At 49.6% G+C, this 14,337-nt stretch overlaps 1 protein-coding gene across 1 annotated transcript in view; it reads right to left on the bottom strand.

The window, feature by feature from the left end:
- Nucleotides 1-14,337, bottom strand: part of glra4a (glycine receptor, alpha 4a) — a 284,892-nt gene that overhangs the window by 19,737 nt on the left and 250,818 nt on the right. Inside the window, exon 10 of the mRNA XM_070884005.1 lies at nucleotides 3,824-4,000. Within this exon, the coding sequence (XP_070740106.1) occupies nucleotides 3,824-4,000 (177 nt within the window). The remainder of the gene's footprint in view (nucleotides 1-3,823; nucleotides 4,001-14,337) is intronic.

Below are 14,337 nucleotides of genomic sequence, written 5' to 3'. Positions count from 1 at the left end.
CAGGCTGACATTATGGAGAATTTTATAGCCAATGGGCCAGATTTTGTTGAAAAAAATAACGGTGTCTGAATGGTATGCACTGTTATTTTCGAGCAAATCGCCCATAGTGATACCCCGTGAATCGCTAATCGCCACAAGTTGTGACCGATTTGCGCCGCTCCGCTCCACTGTTAAGCTTTGTGGAAACGGCATCTCGCGCTCAACCTACACAGGATTTTGATGAAGTTGCTGCATTTGCACTTTAATTGCCCATTAAACTCACCACAGAAAGGCAGTCTAAAAGGTAACAGTGCAAGAAGAGTCTTAGCAATGTGATAATTGTTAATAGCAGCCGATCAACCTCGCGCCCATAAAGTGAAGAAGCTTAACTGTGCAGTCGCATTACTTCATCTTGTGAATTGTTTAAGAACATTTTAAAAATGACCAATTTGAAAGTTTTTTTTTTTACTTTTCTGTCTGTTATTTTTCTCTCTTTCTTAACCCACTATTTCTTTTCCTCTCTTTACTTCTCTTTCTGACCTGATTTGAATTTAATTCACTCTCCTTCTCCACTGCCCCTCTGTTTCTTTCTCAATCCTTCAATCTCATTGGTTAAGGAGATACCCCGTTGGTCCCATTGATCACCCAGGGTCCCAGATACCCCGTTGGTCCCATTGATCACCCAGGGTCCCAGATACCCCGTTGGTCCCACTGATCCCCAAGTCCCAGATACCACGTTGGTCCCATTGATCACCCAGGGTCCCAGATACCCCGTTGGTCCCGTTGATCCCCAGGGTCCCAGATTCCCTATTGGTCCCATTCATCATCCAAGTCCCAGATACCCCTTTGATCCCATTGATCCCCAAGTCCCAGATACCCAGTTGGTCTGGTTGATTCCCCAGGTCCCAGATACCCCTTTGATCCCACTGATCCCCAAGTCCCAGATACCCAGTTGGTCTGGTTGATCCCCAGGTCCCAGATACCCCTTTGATCCCACTGATCCCCAGGTCCCAGATACCACGTTGGTCCCGTTGATCCCCAGGGTCCCAGATACCCCATTGGTCGCCAGGGTCCCAGATATCCTGTTGGTCCCATTAATCCCCAGGGTCCCATATACTCCGTTGGTCCCATTGTTCCCCAGGGTCCCAGATACCCTGTTGGTCGCGTTGATCCCCAAGGTCCCAGATACCCCGTTAGTCCCGTTGATTCCAAGGGTCCCAGATACCACAGCGGTCCCGTTGTTCCCCAGGGTCCCAGATACCCCGTTGGTCCTGTTGATCAACCAGGTCACAGATATCCTGTTGGTCCCATTGTTCCCCAGGGTCCCAGATACCTTGTTGGTCCCGTTGTTCCCCAGGGTCCCAGATACCCCATTGGTCCCGTTGATCCCCAGGGTCCCAGATAGCCCGCTGGTCCCGTTGATCCCTAGGGTCCCAGATACCCCGTTGTCCCGTTGATCCCCAGGGTCCCAGATAGCCCGCTGGTCCCGTTGATCCCTAGGGTCCCAGATACCCCGTTGTCCCGTTGATCCCCAGGGTCCCAGATACCACGTTGGTCCCGTTGATCCCCAGGGTCCCAGATACCCTTGGTCCCATGATCACCCAGGTCCCAGATACCCCGTTGGTTCCGTTGATCCCCAAGGTCCCAGATACCCCATTAGTCCCGTTGATCCCAAGGGTCCCAGATACCCCATCGGTCCCATTGTTCCCCAGGGTCCCAGATACCCCATTGGTCCCGTTGATCCCCAGGGTCCCAGATACCCTTGGTCCCATGATCACCCAGGTCCCAGATACCCCGTTGGTCCCATTGTTTCCCAGGGTCCCAGATACCCCATTAGTCCCGTTGATCCCAAGGGTCCCAGATACCCCTTGGTCCCAGTGATCACCCTGGTCCCCGATACCCCGTTGGTTCCGTTGATCCCCAAGGTCCCAGATACCCCATTAGTCCCGTTGATCCCAAGGGTCCCAGATACCCCATCGGTCCCATTGTTCCCCAGGGTCCCAGATACCCCGTTGATCCCGTTGATCATCCAGGTCCCAGATACCCCATTAGTCCTGTTGATCCCCAGGAGGGATGGACTCTTGAGGAGATTTTGAGGGTTTTGCCAGTGGAGAGCTTGATGTAAGGGCCAGACTCCAGAGACAGCAGAAGGCAAGTCTTGGCAATGATGTGGGTATAGAAGTCAAATGTTTAGCTTTGGAACAAAGAGATTGCACATCACTGGGCTCACCGACTCGACTTACCCAAACGTTACATAGAATTATACAGAATGTATAGCACAGAAACAGGCCATTCGGCCCAACGGGTCTATGCTGGTGTTTATGATTCCCACGAGCCCCCTCCCATCCCATTTCACCGAACCCTATCACCATATCCTTCTATTCCTTTCTCCCTTATAACTTACCTGTAAAGGCATCAGTGTTATTCACCTCAATTTCTCACTGTCGTAGTGAGTTCCACATTCCAACCACTCTCTGGGTTAATACGTTTCTCCTGAATTCCTTATTGGAGTTATTAGTTACTTACTTATATTTATGACCCCTGGCTTTGCTCACCCCCACTAGTGAAAACATTTATCTACATCTATCCTATCAAACTCTATCATAATTTTAAAGACCTCTGACGGATCACCCCTCAGCTTTCGCTTTTCGAGAGAAAAGAACCGCTGCCTGTTGAATCTTTCCTGATGGGTATCGCCTTTCAGTTCTGGTCACCTCCTCGTGAATCTTGTTTTATACCCTCTCCAGCGCTTCTAAATCCTTTTTGCCATATGGAGACCAGAACTGCTCACAGTGCTCCAAGTGTGGTCTAACCAAGGTTCCATATAAGTTTAACATGACCGCTCTGCTTTTCAATTCTATTCCTCCAGAAATGAACCACTGTGCTTTATTTGCAATTGTTATGGCCTTGATAAGTTGCGTTGCTACTTTTAGTGATTTGTGTATCTGTACCCCCCGATCCCTCTGCTCCTTTACCCCATCTAGAATCTTATTATCTAAGCAGTATGTGGCCTCCTTATTTTTCCGACCAAAAGGCACCACTTTGCCATGTACACACCTGTAATGTATGCTCTGTGAGCATGTTCACATGTTTGTAGAGCTGTTGAATTCCAAAATTTGAAGGGGCTGCTCCTCAAATTCTGGTTGCACTTCAGTCCCACGCTCCTGATCTTTGGGCACCCTGTGCGGAGGGGAGCGAGCAGGTTGGAAGACTGCTCCTGGGCATGGCCAAGGGGGCCATCAGCCGGTCCAGGCAGCAGGCAGTCAAGGGGGTCGTTCAGCCGACTATCTGCCTCTCTTCTGTGGTTACATCGAGCCAGGGTGTCCCTGGAGATGGAGCATACAGTGTCCACCGGTACGCCCACGGCCTTCCGCGAGAGGTGGGCGCCGGAGGGACTGGAGTGCGTCATCACTCCCGGCAACCAAATTTTAATTTGAACTACTATTGTTAAAAGTTAATTTATTTAAATTGTCTGTTTTAGTGCCCCTTTAATAAGGGGCATTTGATTTACATGTACAACCAAAATAGTTGTGGAGCTGTTGCATTGTGAGTGGCTTAGCCAGTCACATAATGTTCACAAGACTCAATAAAACCCCAGCCAGTTGGGTTCGGGGGATCCACGATGAGGCAGGTGGTTGTGAGCCTGGTGGATGAACTGGTAATGTGTCGTGTGATTGTTAAACCTTTGCTAATAAACCAACTAGTTCTTAATAGCAATATGTTGCTATGAATTCTTAAGCAAAGAACCCATGAAGCATCCATTTTGAAAGTTTATTAATGTCTTAAAAAGTCAATACAGGAGACTATATGAAGCAGTGAAGGGTGAACGGTTAATATCTAGCACCAACAGGACAAACTCAAGCAGACTCACCATCTGCTGCCGCTTCTGTCTCTTTCGAAGCCGTATGAATTCCTTGTGCTGTCGGGACACAAAGTTGACAGCTGCGTATTCAAGCAAGGCAGCAAAGACATACAGGAGGCAGACGGCCATCCAGATATCAATAGCTTTAACGTAGGATACCTGTCAGCACAAAGACAGCCATTACACCCAGCTCAAAGGGTTAAAGTAACACTCAACAAACACAACACAGGGGACGCAGGAGGTGCTGAGTGCGGGAGCATTGGGGGCATGTTCAAAGGTTCAGCGATTTATGACTCAGTCTTTCATCAGGATGTGGAATTAACTCATTTCCTTTAGGTTGGTTTATTAAATATGTTCCCTCCCCAATGAAGGAATCAATACTTCCCACTCACAATCCCACAGATCACACAGCACCTCAGGTATCTCTCCCCAGTGACCATTCTTTATGAGCAAGCAAAGACACTGAAGCTCTTTGGGCCAATCGACCAAGGGTTGCATCATACCCGAGCCCAGTCTTCACATACCTGCAACTTACAGCACTGGGTGGCGACCTGGATCGGAAACCCTGGCTAATGTTCTTGCTTCCTCAGCCCGAGGACATTGAGGTCAATCATGAAATCCCCTCCCCTCAGTATTGTGATTGAGATCGGAACAAGAGCAGGCCTCCATTGGACCTTCTTCCCAGCACGTATGGCTGGGTATCACACCCATCATCCCCATAGGCAGTCCCTCGGAATCGAGGAAGACTTGCTTCCATACTCAAAAGTGAGTTCTCAGGTGACTGAACAGTCCAATACGGGAATTACAGTCTCTGTCACAGGTGGGACAAACAGTGGTTGAAGGAAAGGGTGGGTGGGGAGTCTGGTTTGCCGCATGCTCCTTCCGTTGCCTGCGCTTGGTTTCTGCATGCTTTCGGCGACGAGATTCGAGGTGCTCAGCGCCCTCCCGGATGCACTTCCTCCACTTAGGGCTTTCTTTGGCCAGGGACTCCCAGGTGTCAGTGGAGATGTTGCATTTTATCAGGGAGTCTTTGAGGGTGTCCTTGTAACATTTCCTCTGCCCACCTGGGGCTCACTTGCCGTGTAGGAGTTCCGAGTAGAGCACTTGCTTTGGAAGTCTTGTGTCAGGCATACGAACAATGTGGCCTGCCCAATGAAGCTGATCAAGTGTGGTCAGTGCTTCGATGGTGGGGATGTGGGCCTGGTCGAGGATGCTAACGTTGACGCATCTGTCCACCCAGGGGATTTGTCGGATCTGGAGGAGACATTGTTGGTGGCGAATTGAGGTGTCGACTGTACATGGTCCATGTTTCTGAGCCATACAGGAGGGTGGGCATCACTACAGCCCTGTAGACCATAAGACCAAGACCAACAGTGGATGTAGCCACTGACACGTGGGGAGGGCGGAGGGAGAGCATGCACACAAGTGGTCTCTGAGCACAGCCACTGTATCTCGGGGTGAACAATCGATGTCATTCCCTCACACACTCGGCAAAGTTAAAGTGGTAGAGCAACTTCCTCATGGCAATTAATAGGGGCTTTATCTCAGCAAATAGCAAATATAGACCCAGGAGCAGGTGCCACTTAAGCAGCTAACCTCAAGGAGTTGGGCAAAAGACCAATACTCTGAATTAATAATAAAATAACTTCAAAGTTCACATACATTTGGAAAGTGATGGAGAGGGCACCACCTTTGTGACGTGTGCGAGGGAAGTAGCTTTGCTTCAGTTAACCTCCCTTTAACCAGATCTAACATGGCCCTGAATGAGGAGAGGAATTTTCCATGGGACAGAGAGAGAACAACAACTTGTATGTATATAGGGCCTTTAATGTAGTGAAAAGTCTCAAGGCGTTTCACAGAAGTGTTCTGTGCTAAAAATTGACACCAAGCCGCATAAGTAGAAATTAGCGCCAGTAACCAAAAGCTTGGTCAAAGAGGTAGGCTTTAAGGAGCGTCTTGGAGGAGGAAAGAGAGGTAGAGAGGCGGAGAGGTTTAGGGAGGGAATTCCAGAGCTTGGGGCCCAAGCAACAGAAGGCACGGCCACCGATGGTGGAGCGATTATAATCAGGGATGCTCAGGAGGGTAGAATTAGAGGAGCGTAGATATCTCGGTGATTGTGGGGCTGGAGGAGATTACAGAGATAGGGAGGGGCGAGGGACCATGGAGGGATTTGTAACCAAGGATGAGAATTTTGAAATCGAGGTGTTGCTTAACGAGGAGCCAATGTAGGTCGGTGAGCACAGGGGTGATGGGTGAGCGGGACTCGATGTGAGTTAGGACACGGGCAGCCAAGTTTTAGATCACCTAATGTTTACGTAGGGTAGAATGTAGGAGGCTGGCCAGGAGTGCATTGGAATAGTCAAGTTTAGAGACAACAAAGGCTTGGATGAGGGTTTCAGCAGTGGATGAGCTGAGGCAGGGGCGGAGATGGGCGATGTTACGGAGTTGCAAAAAGGTGGTTTTAGTTATGCTGCGGTTAAATGGTTGGAAGCTCATTTCAGGGTTAAAGAACGGAAGTAAACTTGTCGAAGATTGGGGAACATCAGCAGGTATGGGGTGGTGATGAGGAAGGAACACAAAGCAGGGAGAAAGGAACTCAGGAAGACCCAAGATTTTCGGCATGGATTATATCCCAGCTCTCGCCATCGCCCAAGCCCAGAACATCCTCTCAGCCCGGCACACGTGGAACGTGCTTCTCCCTGGACCTGCCAAGATGTCCCGTCAGACACCGGGGACAGCAAGGGAACAGCTCGGAAGGAAGGCAATGGAAATATTGCAGGGAAGCACTCACAGAACACCATGAAGCAAGTCATCATAAAATGAAGGGAGAGAGGCAGTAATATTGTAGAAAGAGAGAGATAAGCCATTGGCCATTTAAGCTCGGAATGAAACTGAGATTTGTTTGAAAATTAGTATTTTTATAACTATTTTTAAAGATACATTGGAAGAACATGTTCTCTCTACACTGTTCCATCAAACACTCCCAGGGCAGGTGAGGCATGGGGTTAGATACAGAGTAAAGCTCCCTCTACACTGTCCCATCAAACACTCCCAGAGCAGGTACAGCATGGGTTAGATACAGAGTAAAGCTCCTTCTACACTGTCCCATCAAACACTCCCAGGGCAGGTACAGCGCGGAGTTAGAAACAGAGTAAAGCTCCCTCTACACGGTCCGATCAAACACTCCCAGGGCAGGTACAGCACGGGGTTAGATACAGACTGGAGCTCCCTCTACACTGTCCCATCAAACACTCCCAGGGCAAGTACATCACGGGTTGGATACAGCGTAAAGATTCCTTTACACCGTCCCATCAAACACTCCCAGGGCAGGTACAGCACGGGGTTAGATACAGAGTAAAGCTCCCTCTACACTGTCCCATTAAACACTCGCAGGGCAGGTACAGCACAGGTTAGATCCAGAGTAAAGCTCCGTCTATACTGTCCCATCAAACACTCCCAGGGCAGGTACAGCACGAGAATAGAAATAGAGTAAAACTCACTCTAAACTGTCCCATCAAACACACCCAGGGCAGGTACAGCACGGGGTTAGATACAGAGTAAAGCTCCCTCCCTATGGACTGGAGGGTTGCTAATGTAACACCACTTTTTTAAAAAGGCGGGAGAGAGAAAACGGGTAATTATAGACCAGTTAGCCTGACACCAGACACCAGAGAAAATGTTGGAATCCATCATTAAGGATGAAATAGCTGCACATTTGGAAAGCAGTGATAGGATTGGTCCAAGTCAGCATAGATTTATGAAAGGGAAATCATGCTTGACAAATCTGCAATTTTTTGAGGATGTAACCAGTAGAGTGGACAGGGGAGAACCAGTGGGTGTGGTGTATTTGGACTTTTAAAAGGCTTTTGACAAGGTCCCACACAAGAGATTGGTGTGCAAAATCAAAGCAAATGGTATTGGGGGTAATGTACTGACGTGGATAGAGAACTGGTTGGCAGACAGGAAGCAGAGAGTCGGGATTAACGGGTCCTTTTCAGAATGGCAGGCAGTGACTGGTGGAGTGCCGCAGGGCTCAGTGCTGGGACCCCAGCTAATTACAATATATATTAATGATTTGGATGATGGAATTAAGTGTACTATCTCCAAGTTTGCAAATGACACTAAACTGGGTGGTGGTGTGAGCTGTGAGGAGGACGCGAAGAGGCTGCAGGGTGATTTGGACAGGTTGGGCGAGTGGACAAATACATGGCAGATGAAGTATAATGTGGATAAATGTGAGGTTCTCCACTATGGGGGAAAAAACACGAAGGCAGAATATTATCTGAATGGCGGCAGATGAGGAAAAGGGGAGGTGCAGCGAGACCTGTGTGTCATGATTTATCAGTCATTGAAGGTTGGCATGTAGGTACAGCAGGCGGTGAAGAAGGCAAATGGTATGTTGGCCTTCACAGCAAGGGGATTTGAGTAGAGGAGCAGGGAAGTCTTACTGCAATTGTACAGGGCCTTGGTGAGGCCTCACCTGGAATACTGTGTTCAGTTTTGGTCTCCTAATCTGAGGAAGGACGTTCTTGCTATTGAGGGAGTGCAGCGGTGGTTCACCAGACGGATTCCTGGGATAGCAGGACTGTCATATGAGGAGAGACTGGATCGACTGGGCCTGTATTCACTGGAATTTAGAAGGATGAGAGGGGTTCACATAGAAACATATAAAATTCTGACGGGACTGGACAGGTTAGATGCAGGAAGAATGTTCCCGATGTTGGGGAAGTCCAGAACCAGGGGACATAGTCTTAGGATAAGGGGTAAGCCACTTAGGACTGAGATGAGGAGGAACTTCTTCACTCAGAGAGTTGTTAACCTATGGAATTCCCTACAGCAGAGAGTTGTTGAGGCCAGTTCATTACATATATTCAAGAGGGAGTTAGGTATGGCCCATGCGGCTAAAGGGATCAAGGGGTATGGAGAGAAATCAGGAACCGGGTACTGAAGGAATGATCAGCCATGATCCTATTGAATGGTGGTGCATGCTCGCAGGGCCAGATGGCCTACTCCTGCATCTACTTTCTATGTTTCTACACTGTCCGACCAAACACTCCCAGGGCAGGAGCAGCACGGGTTAGGTACAGAGTAAAGATCCCTCGACACTGTCCCATCAAATAGTCCCAGGGCAGGTACAGCATGGGGTTAGATACAGAGTGGAGCTCCCCCTACAGCATCCCATCAAACACTCCAGCGGCAGGTACAGCACGGAGTTAGATACAGAGTAAAGCTTCCTCTACACTGTCCCATCAAACAATCCCAGGGCAGGTACAGCACGGAGTTAAATAGAGAGTAAAGCTCCCTCCCTCTACACTGTCCCATCAAACACTCCCAGGACAGGGAAAGCATGGGGTTAGATACAGAGTAAAGCTCCCTCTGCACCATCCCATTCACCACACCCGGGCAGGTACAGCACGGGATTAGAAACAGAGTAAAGCTTCCTCTACACTGTCCCATCAAAAACTCCCAGGACAGGTACAGCACGGGTTAGATACAAAGTAAAGCTCCCTCAACACCGTCCCATCAAACACTCCAGCGGCAGGTACAGCACGGAGTTAGATATAGAGTAAACCTCCCTCTACACCATCCCATTCATCACTCCCGGGCAGGTACAGCATAGGATTAGATACAGAGTAAAGCTACCTTATCACTTTCCCATCAAACACTCCCAGGGCAGGAACAGCATGGGTTAGATACAGAGTAAAGCTCCCTCCCTCTACACTGTCCCATCAAAAACTCCCAGGGCAGGTACAGCACGGGTTGGATGCATAGTAAAGATTCCTTTACACCGCCCCATCAAACACTGCCAGGGCAGGTACAGCACGGGGTTAGATACAGAGTAAAGCTCCTTCTACACCATCTTATTAAACACTCCCGGGGCAGCTATAGCATGTGATTAAATACAAAGCAAAGCTCCCTCTACAATGTCCTATCAAAAACTCCCAGGGCAGGTACAGCACAGGTGAGATACAGAGTAAAGCTCCCTCGACATTGTCCCATCAGACACTCCCAGGACAGGTACAGCACTGGGTTAGATACAGAGTAACGCTCGCTCTGCAGTGTCCCATTAAACACTCCCAGGGCAGCTGCAGCAGAGGGTTAGAAAAAGAGTAAAGCTCCCTCTACACTGTCCGATCAAACTCTCCCAGGGCAGGTACAGCACGGGTTGGATGCACAGTAAAAATTCCTTTACACCGTCCCATCAAACACTCCCAGGGCAGGTACTGCATGGGTTAGATACAGAGTAAAGCTCCCTCTACACCGTCACATCAAACATTCCAGCGGCAGGTACAGCACGGAGTTAGATACAGAGCAAAGCTCCTTCTACACCATCCCAATAATCACTCCCAGGGCAGGTACAGCACGGGGTTAGATACAGAGTAAAGCTCCCTCTACAATGTCCCATCATACACTCCCAGGGCAGGTACAGCACTGGTTAGATACAGAGTAAATCTCCATCTACACTGTCCGATCAAACACTCATAGGACAGGTACAGCATGGGGTTAGATACAGAGTAAAGCTCCTCCACACTGTCTGATCAAACACGCCCAGGTCAGGTACAGCACGGGGTTACACACAAAGTAAACCACCCTCAACACTGTCCCATCAGACACTCCCAGGGCAGGTACAGCACTGGGTTATTACAGAGTAAACCTCCCGCTGCACTGACCAATCAAACACTCCCAGGGCAGGTACAGCACAGGTAAGATACAGAGTAAAGCTCCCTCTACACTGTCCCATCAAACACTCCCAGGTCAGGTACAGTATGGGGTTAGATACAGAGTAAAGCTCCCTCTACACTGTCCCATCAAACACTCCCAGGGCAGGAACAGCACGGGTTAGATACAGAGTAAAGCTGCCTCTACACTGTTCCATCAAACAATCCCAGGGCAGGTGCAGCATGGGTTCGATACAGAGTAAAGCTCCCACTACACCGTCACATCAAACATTCCAGCGGCAGGTACAGCACGGAGTTAGATACAGAGGAAAGCTCCTTCTACACCATCCCATTAAACACACCGAGGGCAGGTACAGCATGGGCTCAGATACAGAGTAAAGCTCCCTCGACACTGTCCGACCAAACACTCCCAGGGCAGGTGCAACTCGGGGTTAGATACAGAGTCAAGCTCCCTCCTTCTACACTGTCCCATCAAACACTCCCAGGACAGGTACATCACGGGTTTAGATACAGAGTAAAGCTCCCTCGCTCAACACTGTCCCATCAAGCACTCCCAGGGCAGGTACAGCACGGGTTAGATACAGAGTAAAGCTCCCTCTGCACTGTCCCATCAAACCCTCCCAGAGCAGGTAGAGCATGGAGTTAGATAGAGGGTAAAGCTCCCTTCTCACTGTCCCATCAAACACTCCCAGGCAGGTACAGCACGGTGTTAGATACAGAGTAAAGCTCCCTCTACACCGTCACATCAAACATTCCAGCGGCAGGTACACCACGGAGTTAGAAACAGAGTAAAGCTCCCTCTACACTGTCCCATCAAACACTCCCAGGACAGGTACAGCATGGGTTCGATACAGAGTAAAGCTCCCTCTACACTGTCCGAGCAAACACTCCCAGGGCAGCTACAGCACGGGTTGGATACATAGTAAAGATTCCTTTACACCGTCCCATCAAACACTCCCAGGGCAGGTACAGCATGGGGTTAGATACAGAGTAAAGCTCCCTCTACACTGTCCCATCAAACACTCACAGGGCAGGTACAGCAAGAGTTAGATAGAGAGTAAAGCTCCCTTATCACTGTCCCATCAAACACTCCCAGGGCAAGTACAGCACGGGGTTAGATACAGAGTAAAGCTCCCTCTACACTGTCCGATCAAACACTCCCAGGCGGGTACAGCACGGGTTAGATACAGAGTAAAGCTCCCTCTACGCTGTCTCATCAAACAATCTCAGGGCAGTTGCAGCACGGGGTTAGATACAGAGTAAAGCTCCCTCTACACTGTCCGATCAAACACTCCCAGGCAGGTACAGCACGGTGTTAGATACAGAGTAAAATTCCCTCTACACTGTCCCATCAAACACTCCCAGGACAGGTACAGCACAGGTCAGATACAGAGTAACACTCACTCGACACTGTCCCATTAAACACTCCCAGGGCAAGTACAGCAGTGGGTTAGATACAGAGTAAAGCTCCCTCTACACTGGCCCATCAAACACTCCCAGGGCAGATTCAGCATGGGTTAGATACAGAGTAAAGCTCCCTTTACAATGTCTCATCAAACACTCCCTGGGCGGTACAGCATGGGTTAGATACAGAATAAAGCTCCCTGGACACTGTCCGATCAAACACTCCCAGACAGGTACAGCATGGGATTAGATACAGAGTAAAGCTCCCTCTGCACTGTCCCATCAAACACTCCCAGGTCAGGTACCGCATGGGGTTACAGACAGAGTAAAGCTCCCTCTACACTGTCCGATCAAACACTCATAGGACAGGTACAGCATGGGGTTAGATACAGAGTAAAGCTCCTCCACACTGTCTGATCAAACACTCCCAGGTCAGGTACAGCATGGGGTTACATACAAAGTAAACCACCCTCGACACTGTCCCATCAGACACTCCCAGGGCAGGTACAGCACTGGGTTATTACAGAGTAAACCTCCCGCTGCACTGACCAATCAAACACTCCCAGGGCAGGTACAGCACAGGTAAGATACAGAGTAAAGCTCCCTCTACACTGTCCCATCAAACACTCCCAGGTCAGGTACAGTATGGGGTTAGATACAGAGTAAAGCTCCCTCTACACTGTCCCATCAAACACTCCCAGGGCAGGAACAGCACGGGTTAGATACAGAGTAAAGCTGCCTCTACACTGTTCCATCAAACAATCCCAGGGCAGGTGCAGCATGGGTTCGATACAGAGTAAAGCTCCCACTACACCGTCACATCAAACATTCCAGCGGCAGGTACAGCACGGAGTTAGATACAGAGTAAAGCTCCTTCTACACCATCCCATTAAACACACCGAGGGCAGGTACAGCATGGGCTCAGATACAGAGTAAAGCTCCCTCGACACTGTCCGACCAAACACTCCCAGGGCAGGTGCAACTCGGGGTTAGATACAGAGTCAAGCTCCCTCCTTCTACACTGTCCCATCAAACACTCCCAGGACAGGTACATCACGGGTTTAGATACAGAGTAAAGCTTCCTCGCTCAACACTGTCCCATCAAGCACTCCCAGGGCAGGTACAGCACGGGTTAGATACAGAGTAAAGCTCCCTCTACACTGTCCCATCAAACCCTCCCAGAGCAGGTAGAGCATGGAGTTAGATAGAGGGTAAAGCTCCCTTCTCACTGTCCCATCAAACACTCCCAGGCAGGTACAGCACGGTGTTAGATACAGAGTAAAGCTCCCTCTACACCGTCACATCAAACATTCCAGCGGCAGGTACACCACGGAGTTAGAAACAGAGTAAAGCTCCCTCTACACTGTCCCATCAAACACTCCCAGGACAGGTACAGCATGGGTTCGATACAGAGTAAAGCTCCCTCTACACTGTCCGAGCAAACACTCCCAGGGCAGCTACAGCACGGGTTGGATACATAGTAAAGATTCCTTTACACCGTCCCATCAAACACTCCCAGGGCAGGTACAGCATGGGGTTAGATACAGAGTAAAGCTCCCTCTACACTGTCCCATCAAACACTCACAGGGCAGGTACAGCAAGAGTTAGATAGAGAGTAAAGCTCCCTTATCACTGTCCCATCAAACACTCCCAGGGCAAGTACAGCACGGGGTTAGATACAGAGTAAAGCTCCCTCTACACTGTCCGATCAAACACTCCCAGGCGGGTACAGCACGGGTTAGATACAGAGTAAAGCTCCCTCTACGCTGTCTCATCAAACAATCTCAGGGCAGTTGCAGCACGGGGTTAGATACAGAGTAAAGCTCCCTCTACACTGTCCCATCAAACACTCCCAGGGCAGGGACAGCACGGGTTAGATACAGAGTAAAGCTCCCTCTACGCTGTCTCATCAAACAATCTCAGGGCAGTTGCAGCACGGGGTTAGATACAGAGTAAAGCTCCCTTATCACTGTCCCATCAAACACTCCCAGGGCAGGTTCAGCATGAGGTTAGATACAGAGTAAAGCTCCCTCTACACTGTCCCATCAAACACTCCCAGGACAGGTACAGCACAGGTCAGATACAGAGTAACACTCACTCGACACTGTCCCATTAAACACTCCCAGGGCAAGTACAGCAGTGGGTTAGATACAGAGTAAAGCTCCCTCTACACTGGCCCATCAAACACTCCCAGGGCAGATTCAGCATGGGTTAGATACAGAGTAAAGCTCCCTTTACAATGTCTCATCAAACACTCCCTGGGCGGTACAGCATGGGTTAGATACAGAATAAAGCTCCCTGGACACTGTCCGATCAAACACTCCCAGACAGGTACAGCACGGGATTAGATACAGAGTAAAGCTCCCTCTGCACTGTCCCATCAAACACTCCCAGGTCAGGTACCGCATGGGG

This window comes from Pristiophorus japonicus, chromosome 6 (assembly GCF_044704955.1).
Source record: "Pristiophorus japonicus isolate sPriJap1 chromosome 6, sPriJap1.hap1, whole genome shotgun sequence".
Taxonomy (NCBI): Eukaryota; Metazoa; Chordata; class Chondrichthyes; family Pristiophoridae; genus Pristiophorus; species Pristiophorus japonicus.
This window is presented reverse-complemented; position numbering and strand designations above follow the sequence as displayed.